Source organism: Ursus americanus, chromosome 35 (genome assembly GCF_024610735.1).
Source record: "Ursus americanus isolate L20-20 chromosome 35, mUrsAme1.1.p, whole genome shotgun sequence".
NCBI lineage: Eukaryota > Metazoa > Chordata > Mammalia > Carnivora > Ursidae > Ursus > Ursus americanus.
Genome location: NC_142161.1, coordinates 16,439,595 through 16,456,579, shown reverse-complemented (window position 1 = coordinate 16,456,579; position 16,985 = coordinate 16,439,595). Strand labels below are relative to the sequence as shown.

The 16,985-nt window shown below is 35.1% G+C and overlaps 1 protein-coding gene across 4 annotated transcripts in view; it reads left to right on the top strand.

Moving 5' to 3' along the window:
* The window catches only part of SLC25A21 (solute carrier family 25 member 21), a 472,035-nt gene that overhangs the window by 11,386 nt on the left and 443,664 nt on the right, over positions 1 to 16,985 (top strand). The window contains exon 2 of one of the 4 annotated variants that reach the window (XM_045799836.2): positions 2,716 to 2,819. The exons of the other annotated variants lie outside the window; for them this stretch is intronic. Within the exon in view, the coding sequence (XP_045655792.1) occupies positions 2,783 to 2,819 (37 nt within the window). The 5' untranslated portion in view covers positions 2,716 to 2,782. The remainder of the gene's footprint in view (positions 1 to 2,715; positions 2,820 to 16,985) is intronic. 4 annotated transcript variants of the gene reach the window in all.

Below are 16,985 nucleotides of genomic sequence, written 5' to 3'. Positions count from 1 at the left end.
TCTTTCTTTCTTTCCTTTTTTTTTTTTTTTTTAAGATTTTATTTATTTATTGGACAGAGAGATACAGCGAGAGAGGGAACACTAGCAGGGGAAGTGGGAGAGGGAGAAGCAGGCTTCCTCCTGAGCAGGGAGCCCAATGGGGGGCTCGATCCCAGGACCCTGGGATCATGACCTGAGCCAAAGGCAGACGCGTAACGACTGAGCCACCCAGGTGCCCCCAGATTCAGATTTCTAATTTATACAGTAGAAATAACGTGGGAACAAGAGTTATGTGGATTTTTAGTGATTTTCAAAGGTAATGTTTCAGAGGTAAATTTTGAAACTAGTATCAGATCATCAAATACCATTTTCTCTTTGTTGTATCATTGTACTCATCCTATTTTGAATTGTCTTTCTCATTCATTCTTTTTGTTAACTTAGCTAGTTACAAGTGACCTTCTCTGGGTGTTTGTTTGGGTTTAGATGGATCCTCCCTTGTTATCTAGTCAATAATTGAGATCAGACAAACAGGAAACAGTATGATAAATCTTAAGTGCTCACATTAATTGAATGATTACTATGTTTAAAGCACCTTACTTTGCTTAAATTATTGTTAATAATTTGTAATTTCTTGAGGATGAGGAAAGTGAAGCACAGAGAAATTAAGTAACTTGCTCAAGGCCAGTGACAGAACATGAACTCAAGCTCGATTTTCTTTGCTTTTAGAGCTTTTACTCCTACCCGATACCCCACCCTGCCTCATGGTGTGCAAAATGAGAAATCAGACTAGCAACCCCATAGAGGTTTGCCTTTATAAGACCTCTGTTCCTTCAGGCTGGTTTAAATATTATAGTTGCTCTAGAAACTCACACATTGATGAACAAACAAGATCTGCCTTTGGCGTAACCAGCCATTTCTTGTTTTTTTGCCAGACCTCTAAATGCCAGCCATAGTACGAGTATAAAATTCTCCATATCACCCATCAGGGGACTCTGTCAGCATTGACAGAGCTACCTCTTTTCTGTCATTCCCTACAGGCGATTGATTAGGAATGAGTTGAGCTCCAATCCTTGGGTAGTTGTTAAACAAGCCTTATACAATTAGGTAAGATACCAGAATGATTCACTGGAGTGAGAGCAACCCCAGAGTAGACTGGGTGAGCCTGGCTGTGAAAAAGGAGGGAATTTAAGTTGAATGAAATAAGTTTGTTTTGAGCTTTTTCATTTGCACGAATCTGGTAGCTTTAGGTGAGACACAGTGTGAATTCAGTTGAATGTCTGTAAAATCTAGAATGGACTATTATGGGGGGAATATAACTTTGGAGAAATAATAATGACATATTTTTCAGTAGAATTGAATGACACCTAAAGCAGAATTAAGCTCAAAAAGTTTTACATTATGAGAGAGAGGATGGGAGGGAGAAAGAGAGAGGACAAATGCCAATGAACTAATATTTCTTGAAAATTATCAATATTTATGGATGATCAAAATCAGAATAATACAGTTATAGGAAGTATTATTTTTGTTCTCGTTGATATGGCTGCTGCTGTTGTTGTTATTTGGAGAATGATTGTAGAGGTAAGTTAAAATACTTTGGAAAAAATTATAGGTACCACTCCAGAGATTCAATAATGAGCAAAGTTATTCTGGAGCTTCCTTCTAGGGCAGTGCATTTGGTTGGCTACTCTATTGCAGTGGACAGTTACATTTGAATAGAACACCATTCTGTCCTTGTGCAGACCTATAGATGGCACTGTCTTCCTATAATTTTGGTGATTTGCTTAAAAAAAAAGGAAAAGCTTTCTGCAGACAGTTAGATGTAGAAGTGTGTTAACTTCTAATTAGATCCTACCATTGTAAAACATTTGAAACAGGTGCCTGGCGTAGATGATAGAGAATTATACATTTGAAAAATGTAGATGACTGGACTTTGGAATTAATTTTTCTATTAAATTATCCTTAACTATGTATGGGAAAATAAGTTTATGTATATGAGTAAGAGAGGTGGGAACAACTATTTTTATTGCTATAATATTTATTTTCTCTGTGGTAGTCTTGCTTTTGAATTTAGAGTTCTGGATCAAACAAAAACCGTTGGTAAGTTTAGCATAAATGTCATATTCATTGCTTTTAGGTCTTGGAGATTACCTTGTGGAAACGAAACTCCTAGATTCCATAATTTTATTTCTCTAAATTGTCGGGGTTAAAGTGTGTATACATTAATAGTAAATTACAGGTTTCTGTGAGCAAGATCTAGAGTGCCAAATGCATAGTTCTTTTTATTTATCTATCTGGGGCAGCCCCTCAAAATGCCATTTCTTGTTTTAATATAATGAGCTTTAACATAAGAAAGCGAGGGAGGTGTATAAAGAATGTATTTTCTTAAGTTCCAAACAGGATTTTTTGTTTTGTTTTGTTTTGTTTAATACATACTGTGTGTGGAATTAATGGAAATACCAGAAGTCCTTGCCACTGTAAATGAACTCCTAACCACAAGATGGCAGTGTAACTTGCCCATGTTTTTTAAAACATTTTTTTAAGAAAAATGATTAGTAAATTAAACTCATTTCTTTCTCAACAAGAAATTTATACATGAAATTTTAACAAAATTATAAAGAAGATGAATATTGAAAATACTTAATATAAAAAGTACTATAGAACCTTTAGTGATTTATTTTGATTAGCAGGGGCTTTTTTAGTTGAGCTAAGAAAACATTTATTTCATATTCTTTTAAGATAAAAGTAGAAATGTGATCATATCAGAATTGGAAAGAATATCAGCAACTTTCTTTTACGGAACAATATGATCTGGTGTTTGCCTGACCAAGCATCAAAGAAGGGTAAGACTTTTTCTGTTTCCTTCATGTTTTTGTAAAGATCTGCATTGGCCTGTACCTTCTATTCTTTTGAGCACACATACGCTGGAGGTTAGAAGGTCAACAGCGAAGCAAAGAAGGGAAAGAAAAGAAAGAATAGTAGGGACACTGGCTCCTAAGTTATATGGAAAGAAAGCAGTGATGATGGTGTCTCTGTGACCCTTGCTGAATTTATATATTATATACTTTAAAAATGTATCCTCTGTCCATACAATAGGGGTTTTTAAATAGACATTATCCAGTATTGTTTGTATTTACAATGTTTTCATTGATATGCTTACATATTATGTGGTATTATGTTTTACTCTACATGGATGCTCTTCACGATTACTTTAGATTTTTTGTGTGTGATTAATTTAAAAGATTACACTGGATTTAATTCTTGTTTTTTAAGTCTTGCAAAGAGCGAGCCCCTTTTAGGTATCTCCAGGACTTGCACAGTTCTTAGAATATATCTACTCAATAAATCTATTTTTTATTCCAATTGCATTTGCCACAAAATGATACAATTCTTTTGAGACATATTTTGCTTATGTGCCCCTGTCTGATCAGCCATAAATGTGGCAGAGACAAAGAAAATATCTTCTATTTTAGAAGCCAGTGCTTTGAACTCATTCGTAGCATCTTATTTTGGTGATAGTAGAGGGAATGCTCCTTGTAGGAGTGATAGTTTCTCAGAGCTGCACTGAAAATAAAACTTTTATTTTCTGACATAAGGTATATGGAAATGCCAAATAGTGTGATTTACTTCGTATAATGGAATATTTGACATATAATCAATATAAGATGCACAGTTTCTGCTTGTGAGCAACTATACACGGAAATATTTTATAATATAAATTCAAAAAGGAGGTCTATTATTTTTCATTATTCACGTAAGTTGGAAATAGATGGTAAGTTTTTTTGTGGTTAAGTTAAAATTAGGAAAAAATGACTTACCATTACCATGGATAGGAAAAACATACAAAACAAATATATAAGAAAAAAATAAGAAATGCTGTTACCATGTATGAGAAAAAATGTAGTTTCGTGTAATGCCTGAATGTGTAGGTCACGTTCCAAAAATCTGTAATTTTAGGTTAGTTGTTTATAATCAGGGTGCGTTTCCCCTAGAACAGTGTTATGTAATTTGTGGGCGAGCCACAAAAAAATATTTTTAACCCCTAGTGAGTGTGAAATACCACTAATAGGAGCCCTGAACCCTGGGACATTTAGGACCTTTATGCCCAAATATAGGGTTCTGTGCCCTTCTGAAGTTAGCTTCCCTGGAGGTTTCAAGGGCTCTAAGGAGTGGGGAGTGAGAATGAGATGGTCATATGTAGTGACAGCCTGGTAACTTCTCCTTGGCAGTGAGTCACGAGGGAAGGGGGACCAGCAGGACCAGCAGGGCCATTTGAATGGGGCCACACATTCACAAAGGACCTCCTAACTTAAACTTTTGACATTTCTTTCAAATAAGGCTAGACATAAAGACATTGCCTTTCTCATTGCAATTGCATGTGTTGAAAGCATTAATAGGTGATTTGCAGGCATTTAAAATAAGCTACACTTTAGTAACAGTTGGCATTTCTTTACTTTTTTAAATTTTTATTTATTTTTTTTATTTTAATGTTTTTTTGTTATATTATGTTAGTCACCATACAGTACATCCCTGGTTTCTGATGTAAAGTTCGATGATTCATTAGTTGCGTATAACACCCAGTGCACCATGCAATACGTGCCCTTCTTACTACCCATTACCGGTCTATCCCATTCCCCCACTCCCCTCCCCTCTGAGGCCCTCAATTTGTTTCTCATAGTCCATAGTCTCTCATGTTTCATTCCCCCTTCTGATTACCCCCCTTTCTTTATCCCTTTCTTCCCCTACCGATCTTCCTAGTTCTTATGTTCCATAGATGAGAGAAATCATATAATTGTCTTTCTCTGCTTGACTTATTTCACTTAGCATTATCTCCTCCAGTGCCGTCCATGTTGCAGCAAATGTTGAGAACTCGTTCTTTCTGATAGCTGAGTAATATTCCATATTATATATGGACCACAACTTCTTAATCCATTCATCTGTTGAAGGGTATCTCGGCTCCTTCCACAGTTTAGCTATTGTGGATAATGCTGCCATGAACATTGAGGTGCATATGGCCCTTCTCTTCACTACGTCTGTATCTTTGGGGTAAATACCCAGCAGTGCAATGGCTGGGTCATAGGGTAGCTCAATTTTTAACTTTTTAAGGGACCTCCACACTGTTTTCCAGAGTGGCATTTCTTTACTTTTTAATATATTAAGAGTCTCATGTCTTTTTCAACTTCTGAGAAACTCTCGTCCTGAGGGAAAGATGTAATGGAGAGGTTCTCATTCCAATTGTTCCTGGTACATATTTGTGTAATAAACGGATGGATGGATGGATGGATGGATGGATGGATGGATGGATGGATAGATGGATGTTGAATAGTCAGCAGAAGAAGATCACAGAGGAAGTGTGAAGCAAGGAACTGAAATAAAGGAAGCATCAAGGTTGGAGTAGATGGGGGGGTCACAGTGGTTATTGGTATATATATAGGTTGTTAGCAAATTAAAACTATTTCTACATTGAAAACTATCTGTATTTTTTGTTATGATTTGTGCAGTTCGTATAAATTTATGTATTCTTTCATTTGAACATACATGAGGAAAGTCACACTTCTAATGTATGTTTTATTAACATTACAGAACTGAAAAAATAGCCATATATTAAATTTTTAAAGAAATCTTAGTTTTTATATTTTATTGACCTGTAACAATGACATGTTTATTTAAATGTAAGAATGCATAATATTAATTGTTAACTAAAGCCTGATGTATAATAGTGACAGATATTAAAACATGCTCTTATTCCTATCCGTTGATGATAAGCTCCCTGAGGATAAGAATCTTAGTCTGTTTGGTACCTGGCTATATCCCTAGTCCCTAAACAGAAAATGGCACAGGCTAGATACTAAATAAACATTTGTTGGATGAATAGATGACTGAATGAATGTTGAATTTATTTTGGTTCCCAGTGTTAATTAATTCTTGAATGTTAATTTTAAAAAATTGAATGTTAATTAATTTTAAAAATTCTAAACCTCTCAGCAAGATGCTAGAGCATATATTGTTTTCTATGTGATTTGAAGGAGTTGGTGCAGTTTCTTCCATGCCCCATACATGTCATTGGTAGTGCTCACCTGTCACCGAATTCAGACATGACCCCAGGAACCGTGCAGGGTCCCAGATGCATTATTCCATTTTATTCCTAATAGTGGCAATGGAAGAAAAAGGAAATCCAAAGGGTCCTACTTTTCCTGTCCTGATTGCCCTAAGAAGGAGCCAGTCTTGGAGGGACTTTAATCCTATATAGTCTAAGTCCCATCGATTCTACAAACCTAGATCTTGACTGTGCATGGATGTAGACCTGTTTCTTCCCAATACCGGCCTTCCCAGGAATGATTATAAGAAGCATATATAGACTATTGGTTGAGTTGCTAACTGCTCGAGGGTAGGCTTATTTTCCCAAGCTCAAAGTCCACTGTGCTGGTTGTAGTTTTTTCCAGTCATTTATCATATATATACACATAATATATTTCATGAAATATATATGTATATGAATATTATTTTATATATATATGAAAACATTGATCTACCTAATTTTTGTTCTCTGATATTTGTTTTGGAATTACATCATTTTCCAAAAATGGCTACATAGATGGCAAACTTTTGAGTACACCGTGGGAGCTAAGCAATGAAATAGTTACAACTGAGATCAATAAAGAAGAAAACGGAGCACCTCATCAAAAGGCATCCATGTTTTGATAGTGAACTTTACCTTATGAAGACAGTAGAGGTGATACAGGGAGGTGACGTCCTGTAGGGATTCTGATGCTTTACTGACTGGCATTTGATCCCAACTTTGATATTCACTAGATGTGTTACTTTGGGCAGACAGCTTAACATTTCTGTGGTTTATCCATAGGATATATTGCAATACTTCATGACGTTGTTAGAAGGATCAGATGGGTTGATACATGTAAAGGTTTATCATTGTGCCTAGCACTTAGTAAGCACTCAGTAAATGCTAGTTACTAACAGAGAGGGAAAATGTAAAAGTATTTAGGCCTATTCCAGGCATTTAAAAAAATTGTCATAGATGAGTGCCATATTATATGAATATGTGTGTGCAAACAATAATTCTGTTCTACAATTTACAATGTAAACTGTATTTTTCTGTTTATCTTCAAGAAACCTAACCTTATTTGGGGGTGGTGGAGTTTTTGTTATGTTCTCAAACCTGGATATCATTAACATGATCTTATTTTTTACCAGAAATTTTTATTTTTTATTCCCAGAATGGAGTCATTAGGTTTCATTTTCAGTATTCCATAGTGGGCCTATAGGAGTGATTCTCAGTTCATATTCCAGTGGTCACCCTATCAAATAACTTGGGTCACTCCCTTTCCCCCAAAACCTACTTTTTTAAAAAAAGAAGGGCATGTATATTTTTGTAGGTATTTTATTGTATTTATCATTCATAATAACTTTGGCTATCTTAAAATCGCAAAGTATTATTTGGAGCAAGTATATCAAGTATTATTAATCAATACAAGTAGTAAAGACCTTTCCTTTAATGTGGTTATTTCCATATCCCATGCCGGTGAGAACGAGACCAACCATGTGATTGACAACTACTGGTTTATAGATTAACAGGGATCTGTTAGTCCTTTTCCCAGGAATTGAAGGCAAAATTATTACCGAAGTTTGTAATCACCCATTCTCATTAGTTTCTGCATTTTTTTCTAGTCCCTCAACCCCAAGGTTCGGTGTTCTCAGGGGCCTGTCCAGGGCTTCCCACCAAAGCACGCCATGCCTTTTTGCCTCTCATAAATAGCTTCCTAATCTGACATTTTAAAACCCTGATGTTGTTCCAGAAAACTTTTATTCTAGTAGCTAAATTGATAAATGTAATTAATTCTATTTTATTGTTTGGGATAGGCTCCAAACTGTGCCTTTTCCCAGAAAAAGTTTAATAAGTTCTGGTAGGCCAATCAGGAAGGTTTTGAGCAACCTACAAAATAAACTGGCTTTGTCTGCTTCATTGCCCCAAATGTTGAGGAAAGCACAACAGGTATCTTTTGTGGAACCCCAAGTTTTCTTTGCTGCTAATGGTTATGTAATTATTAGTCAAATGCCTTCTTTTTTCATCCTGGTTTCTTCCAAGCAAACAACACACACACACACACACACACACACACACACACACACACAGGAAATACTTTCTGGCTGGGCTTTGAGCAGGTATCCAATTATTTACATGCTAACATTATTATTATATTTCTGTGTATACAACCTTCTATTAAAATATTTTTAAATTAATTCTTCCCAATGTCCATGAATTCATTCAGAAAACATTTCTTACATGTCTTTTATATATCAGGCCCTGTGATAAGTGTGGCCGATCTGATTTTAACCATGAGGAATGTTCAGCCCAGAAAGGGTGGTAATAGTTAACTGAGTCTGTTTGCCAGAAGGCGGGTGCTTAGTTCACCAACCTTCACTAAAATTTGATATTTTGCTTTCGCAAGCTGGTTAGAAGCATTGCATTAAAATACTGCCAAATTTTGTCCCTTTTTGTCCAAACTTTTTTAACTTGAAAAAGGAATTTCAGTGTGTAAAAATTTCCATTATAAGGCCACCTGTAAACTTAAAACAGTCAAACTGTTTTTTCAGCTGCCTGCAGCTCTGTTTCTCAACTGACTAATACTGACAGATAAAGATGGCTTTCCCCTGAGAAGGATTGTTTTGTTTGTGGTTGTTCTGTCACTACCAGGAGGGACAGCTCCCCTGATCTGTAGGGAATGCAGAGATGCAGTTTACAGACAGAATCATATGCTGACTAGCAACTAAAAAATAATAGTCAAATAATGATTTCATTGTTCCTTCCTGTGTCCATGACAACTGAGAGGTATGCAGCTAGACCAGGACACTGCCTGGGAATGTTCTTTTCCTCAAATACTACTATTTTGAGAAAGCTAACAATTTATTCTGACAATCAGGCTAAGGAGAAAAATGGGCATTTCCAGTATCTTGCTTATTTTAGTGTTTTTGTATCCCCAAAGCTAATTCTTCTGTCACTTCTTCTATTCAATAGCACTCTGACTTGCCTTTTTAAAAAATCTGGCTTATGGCATAGTTTCTGCCGATGGTAGTCAGTGATGAAGAGTTCCTCTTCTGGAGTTGGACAGAGCTGTGTGTAAGTCCTCTTTCAGCCAATTAAGAGTGGTGGGACCTTGGGAGAGTTTCTTAATCTCTCTAATCTTCACATCCTTATTCATAAAGTAGGAGTTAGTAACAGAATCTTTCTTCATAAGGTTGTTGTGAATTAAATAAGATAATGCACAGAAGGTGCTTAGCCTGCTGCTTGGCACAAGTAAGCCCTCCATAAATTGATGGTTTGTTGCTATTATCAGCAGTCTCCTGTACAAGACTGTAAAAGCAATGGTTCTCAGCCTTGGCTGCACATTAGAATCACCTGGGTAATTTAAAAAGATCCCGGTGCCAGCACCACAGTCCAGTACAACAAAATCAGCATCTTGGGGGTTGGGTCCAGGACTTAGCATTTTTAACGTGCTTCGGCTGATTCCAGTGTGTAGCCGAGGTTCAGAAATACTGTCCCTGAAGGTGGGGCCTGTATTATAATAAAGCATTCAGACAAAAAATGTATGAAAAACTTGCTAATGTGGATATTTTGAAAAATAAAAATATGATCTAGAAAAAAAAAGTGACACAGAGTACCTTGCATGTTTTGTTGTAAGTATTTTGAGTAACTGAATAGGGCAAAGCTAAATTGAGTGATTTTTCAACGGGCCGCTTTTTATCAACATCATAGTAGAGCAAAGCTACTAAGAAAGAAATGGAAAATTGTAAAATATGTGGGAACCCAAAGTTTTTGAGAATTGGAACAAATGGAACTATACTAAAGCAAAATTATTTTTAATGGAACTATACACATGGAACTATACTAAAGCAAAATGAAACTATACTAAAGTAAAATTATTTTTATATTTTAGTGGTTTTTTGAAAAAAGGGAGATAATTGACAATCATAAAGACAAATCTATACTATTTTAACACAAAGATCAGTGTAATTCAAACATATCGCACTTAGTTCATATCTGTGTTTGTGTGAATTTGAGGGAAAACCAATGGCAACTCGAGAATACATGCTTTTATATTGCTTATGCTGAATCAGCATATTTAGCCATTCATTATATTATTAAACCTTTTGGAATGGGAAGGCAAAGATCCAGGAAAAGCTCAATTGTATATAACTACATAAGAAAGCTTGAATTTCTTCCTTGTAATCCAAAAGACGTTAACTATTAAGTTTTCAAGATCTTATAAAGTTAAAAAAAGAATGAAAGCACAGACTTAACTTTTCCAGAGGGATTTCTCAGCCCCCCAGTTCTTTAACTGTATTTCCGACGTGAATTTCTCTGTATTTCAACATATCACATTATTTTGGTAAACAAGTTGTTTTAATTTTAAGCTTCTTTAAAAGAACGTTTTAAAATATTATTATTCATCTCACATTCATTATCTGTTTCTCGGTGTATACAGTTTTAACCTGTATATATTGTTGACACTCACCACAATAATCACACTTGTTTACTACTGCTAGTTTTCCAGATAGTTTTGTATGTATGTGTTCTTTCAGTTCTCACAATACCTCAGTGAGGATACAGTTCGAGAATTAGCCTCATTTTATAGGTGGGGAAACTAAGGCAGTTTATTAGTAGGCAGTTTCAACTCAACTAGGGCAAAGATTCTTGTTTTCTAGTCAGATATTCCTGTCATCAGCTCATTCATGCATTTATCTTTATCAAGCTGCCGGTATGTGTCCGATGGAGTTCTAGGTAATGGGCATCCAAGATGAGTAAGACACACGTGTTGCCTTTAAAGAGTTATGTACACAGTGTCATAAGTGGACTTGAAATTCTTAGCCTGTGTCTACCAAGGCAAAATCCATGACCTGAAATTGCCAAGGACAAAGCTGTCAAGTCTTCCAAGACATAGGGCAGAAGAAGAAAAGAGTTGAGGTAGTTCAGAAACCCATAATGACCGTGTTTTACAGTTATATTTTGTGACAGCCTACTAGATGCAAGATCAGCTTGGACACTAATATCCCCTGCAGCTGAATTTTCTGGTGATTTCTGCCACAGTAGGGAATGCTGTGGTGTTTTTCTAAGAATATATTATCCAGCGATGCTTTAATTTGTTTTTCTCCAGCTTTTCAACAGCTAATGTTCATTTTAGTTTTGGCAGAAACTTTTGAAGATTAAGCATTTTGGTTTATTTTTAATGCGACTTCATCTCAAGTAGTTAACTGGTAGTAGTAATCCTGTTGTTGAATTTAAAATAGTCGCGCTTACTAGACACAAATTAAATTCTACAGTAAGGTAAAGAGTTTAAGTTTAATTAAACTCTCCTCAAAATACATCCATTTTTTTCTGATTGTAAAGTCTTGGAGTAAAGTTATTGTCATAACTGTCTTTTGTAATTAGCCATGTTCACATTACTTTAAAGCATAAAGCAGGAGTCAGTTAAATGGATAGAACCATTTTAGTTCTTGTTGAGGATTCATATTTGCCCTAGAAGAAGGAAAGTTCAGAACGAATATTATTAGTTTTTCAGTTATCGAGTGGAAATACTTTAGGTATTGAAAATTTTCCTTAAATATTTTGCAAAGATAAAAAATATTATAAAGAGGAATAGCATTTAATGTTGAAAAGTTAAAATATAAGTATTGTTAAACAGCAAATAAATGAAATATATCTCTTAGTCTTGTATGAAACTATTTTAAGTTAATGTCAATAAAGTTTAAATTAGTTCAGACTTTTCTTATTAGAATAAATGTTTCCTTTTAAAATGCATGATAATCATAATCAAGACAAAATTTGTCCTGTTATTTATTTTCAAAATGATTGTACATGTTTAGCAGACTTTTGATTTAAATCCCCAGTGATATATTGGAGACAGATGTTTAGATGACCTCATGTTTAAAGTAATGTTATATTTGGACACAAGATTAAATTTTCCTTAAAATCTTTCCTTATAAGTTAAACTGTGTGGTAGTATACAAAAACTAATCAATGATTTGCAGTGGATTAATGCAATTCTTGTATTTTAAATAAAATTTTCTATTTTTTTATGGAGTTCCACGTAGTACAAAAGAGCTGATTATGAAACAGCTGTTTACAAATGAAAATATTGTTTTTGGCTGGCCAGCTAAATGGGAAACAGATTTGAAAAGTTCCATGAATTTGAATGCAAATTTACCATATCATTTATACTGAACCAAAGAACGTTGGTAAAAGACGGCAACATAGTTTACCAAAAAAATTCCGTTGAAGACTGTTTTGTACGATATAATATGAACATTTTAAATAGTTTTTCCTTTTTCAAAAACTAATTTTTCCTTATGAAAATCAATATAACTATAGTATGTAGTTAGTATATTGGCAAGGTTTTAAAGGAGCCCATAAATGATATTTGACATTTCAATGAAGAGAAATTGGCAGATGGAGTAATTAGAAACGTATAGGTAACTGAGTAGAGTGAAATAGATAAAAGATAAGAGATATTGTCCAAAGACAGTAAATTACTGTATGTGACAAAGGTGTTTAAGTCAGAGCTATATAGCTATTAGTATATTGTCATTTTCATCAATAGCTTGAATGTTTTACTGGATATTACATTGCTATGGAATTATAGATCAACTGAATTTTTCAATTTTATCCAGCTTTTCTGGCATTCGTAGACAGATAAATTCACTAGTCATTGTTTTCTTCTTCTTTTTCTCTTTTAAGTGAGCTTTATGCCCAAAAGGCTTGAACGCATGACCCCAAGATCAAGAGTTGCATGCTCTACCAACTGAGCCAGCCAGGCGCCCCAACTATGGAAATTATAATTTAAAAAACATGGTCTGCAAGGAAAACCTACACATTTTCTCTCAAATTTTAGATAGTTATTAAAAATTATTTATTTTGGAAATCAGTTTACATAAAAATAAGGCATAAAGGCCTTATCTTTTGAATTTTGAATGACTCCTTTGAATGCCAAAGTACATAATTTACTCGAGGTGGTAGTTTATGAGTTAAACTTCTAGAACTATTGTTGTTTCTTTTTCTTTATCTCTTCTGTCGTCTTTCTCCTTGTCTCAGTGTTCTGAAGGTGGGATTGTATTGCTTCAGTAGCTTTTTAAAAATCACCTGGGGAATAAATGCCTTTTGGGGGGTGGGATATTACATCTGGTTCTGTTGTAACTTGAATAGAATAACTCTTAACTCTCTATGTGGTTGATAATCACTCAAGAAAGAAACAAGGGGAATATGTGCAAAATATTTTAAGAAACAAGTTTTGGGGCAAAATGAAGACAAAGAGAATCTAGGAATCCAAGCAACATAAATACAAGGTTTTTAAATGGAATATTATTTTATTGACATTGAAGAGTGTGTCCTTAATGGCTGATCCACCTTTAGCATACGCTTGAATTGTTTTACACATTTTCTGTTGAGTGTCAGTAGTTAAGGAAGCCCTGTAAAACTAATTCATTGACATACAGACATGCTAAATGTTATAGTAGGCTGTAACTTTTAAAGAAGGGTTGATGCCTTTTGGCTACTTTAATGATATATCATTTACCTTAGAGAGTAACAGAGATTATTGCCAGATTAATTCCTAGATAAAGCAGACTACAGAGTAGAGATGGCTTACAGCACATCATCCACTTCTTTTTGTCTTTACTCAAGATCCTATAATGTAGCAGTGTATAAAAATCAGACCGCTGGCACAAATAAAGATCCATTTGGGAGCCACTAAAGGAGGTTTTCCAATTTACTTATATTTCAGCCTCATATGTTCACATACTTGACATAAATAATAAGAAAGTTTTAAAATCAGCTGATGTTTAATGCTTCCAACAAGTAAGTAAAATCGGGATTTTTGCATATGGGCAAAATTAAATTTTGGAAAGAAGCGTAATTGACACAAATGAATAAAATGGTAATAGTTAGACATAAATGTAACATTTTAATATACTTGTTTTTAAAACTCAGCACCATACTGATTTTGCCAAATGTGTAATGCCATTTATCTGCCATTACAGAGTATTACAAAATATTTTCACTCCTTGAAAATCCCTTGTGTTCCACCTATTCATCCCTGCCCCCACAACCTCTGACAATCATGGTCTTTTTACTGCCTCTGTAGTTCTTCCTTTTTCAGAATGTTTTATAGTTGGAATCATACAGTATGTAGCCTTTTCAGACTGGCTTCTTTCACTAAGCAAAATGCATTTAAGTCTCCCCATGTCTTTTCATGGCTGAATAACATTCCCTTGTATGGGATATATCATTATTTATTTATTTATTAAAGGACATCTTGTTTGCTTTCAGGTTTTGACAATTATGAATAAAGCTGCTATAAACATTTGTGTGAAGATTTTTGTGTGGATGTAAGTTTTTCAACTCATTTGGGTAAATACCTAGGAGTGTGATTTCTGGGTTGTTGAAATTTTTTTAAATAACTGTAACAATGTCTCTGGTTCATAGGAATATCCACATCTTTAGTTAATAGACAAATTTCGTTTCCTGGATTAATACAGTTGAATTCTGGATAAATAAATAAACACTTTTTGTTTCTTCCCGGATAGTATACATAGGCACGAAAGACTATTCAAATTCTTGCTTTTCTACCGTTTGTTTTTGATGAGATTTCAAGGTGAGATAAACATAATTTGATAAGACCATTACAATTAATAGTTGAAGGTGGGTCATCTTAAAGACATGGAGAACATAGCACATAGTAAGATGACTGCTAGAGTATAGTCAGGAGATTGGAATGTCTCCCTAGGTTACTGAAAGTTTGTTTCTAAGGTAGTTATAGTAGAATTCAGTTCTGTGCTAGGTGCCATTCAAAACCTTTGATTAGATGTACATCCTCTACTCCCTTCAACAACCAAGCAATTTTTAATCTAAGATAGATATTCAAGATAGACTAGTCACCGAACTATCACAACTACATAAATGATAGTAATAGTTATTATCATAGTGCCTAATATTTATTGAGCACTTACTATGTGTCAGGTATTTTCTAAGATTAGAGCAGAACAACAGGTTTTGTGGGTTTTTTTTAAAAATAAGGAAATATTTTGTAGAACACAAATATTTTACAAATAAGGAAACTGAGAAAGAGAGAAGTAACTTTTGCTCATGTTGTAAGTGGCAAATTCTGGGTTTGAATTCCAGAGACTTCACTCAAAATCACAAAACTCCACTATTTCACCTGTTAAACTAAATATTAAATTATGTGCAGAATGAGTTAAGTATGCTTTTTGGATCAATGAAGAGGGTGCCATAGGATTCAAACTTAGACAAGACTTTGAAGTGGGGCAGAGGAGATCCAATAAAATCATGAGTAAATTTGCCAAGGGCCAGGAGACAGAAATCATAGAAGAGACGTAGACTATTAAATTTTATTATGAATCTCTTCAAGAGAATCCTGTCTTTAGATGTTTTTTCCTGGAGTATTCAGTTTTCGAGTTCAGAACATTAATCTAAAAAAGTTGGTATACCACAGTGGGAAAAGAACTGAATGTCAGTATGCCTGATTTTTAGTAATAATTTTGCCATTGAAGACGTTGGGAAAATTATTTTACCCAAAGGTTCTCTTAATTCTAGATTTAAAATTTGAAACTTTTAAAACTTGAAAAAATTTTCACATATTTTTCACATAAACTAAAGTACGATTTGGTATAAAAGGACCCATCACAGGAAAAAGAAAAATTATTTCATCTCCCAAATTTTCAGGTACTACCCATGAAACATCAACCTTCAAATCTCCCACACACAAAAACATTGGGTTATTCTGATCCTTATTCTGTTTGATGTACCTCTCATCAAAACTGTCATTAATCTCTCTGGCCTACCTCCTTCTCTCTATTTTGACCAGCATTGTTTTGGTTTCTTAAAGTTTCTTGACTAGATGACTCCAATAATTATTTAACTTCTGGGTCATGTTTTTTAGTCCTTCCTTTAATAAACATTGATTGCGTTGAGTGTTAAGGAGGTTTCAGGTGCCTGAGTATGGACATGAGAAGACAGCATGAAATAAAGTGGGTCTTGAGCCCGGAGGAGCTCACCAGTACTGTGAGATCCAAAAGAGGGAGCCGGCAACAATGTTACTGAGGAAGTAAATAATAGTGGTGGGCATTGAAGGGTGAGTAGGAATTTTCTGAGTGAACAAGGACATTCTAGGCAGAGAAAGTAGGACTTGCAGTGACTTGGAAGCATGAAAGTTTATGGTCAGCTCATGGAAGGATGAGAAGTTTAGTGTAATGTAGGGTTTAGAGGAGGAGAAAGAGGCAAGGAATGGTGAGAGATGAAGTTATAGAGGTGGGTTGGGGCAGGTGTTGTGGTTCTTTTATGCTACGTAGGTTTCTACATTTATTCTGTAGGCAACAGGGGGGCTGTGAAAGGTGTTACAAAGAAGGGGAGGAGGGTGCACGCGCAGATTCTACTGAGGAAACGAAATTGGTGGTGATGCAGAGGTTGAATTTGCGTAAGGTGCCTGTTTGGAAGGTGGTTGCCATTATTCAGAGGAGAGAGGATGAAAATTTACGGCAGTGGCGGTGGAAAAGAGAAGGAGGACTGGCTCTGGGGAAGAATCAGTTGGACTTGGTGGTATATTGGATTTGGGAAGTTGAGTGAGAAAGATTCTCACAGTTGAAGACTGGGTGAAGATGGTGTCTAATGCCATTAAGCGTGGTGGGCATATCAAAGAGGGACTGAGGAATAGTGATTTATGTTTTATGTATATGAGGTTTGAATTATTCAGTAGGGGGTTGAAAATAGGTGGGCTATCCATGAAGGTTTGAGAGTCACCAGCATATTTGTCAGTGAGTCTTCCATTGTGCTGAGTGTGTTGGGATGGGGTGTGTGTATCACGGTCACCTGAGGGAATTTTAAAAAGTACATCCCTACTTGAGATACTTAAACTTATCCCTCTCCACACCCTCCATAACCCTGTTAAGAAGCATAGCTATAGAGAAGCCAGAAGGGCAGAAGA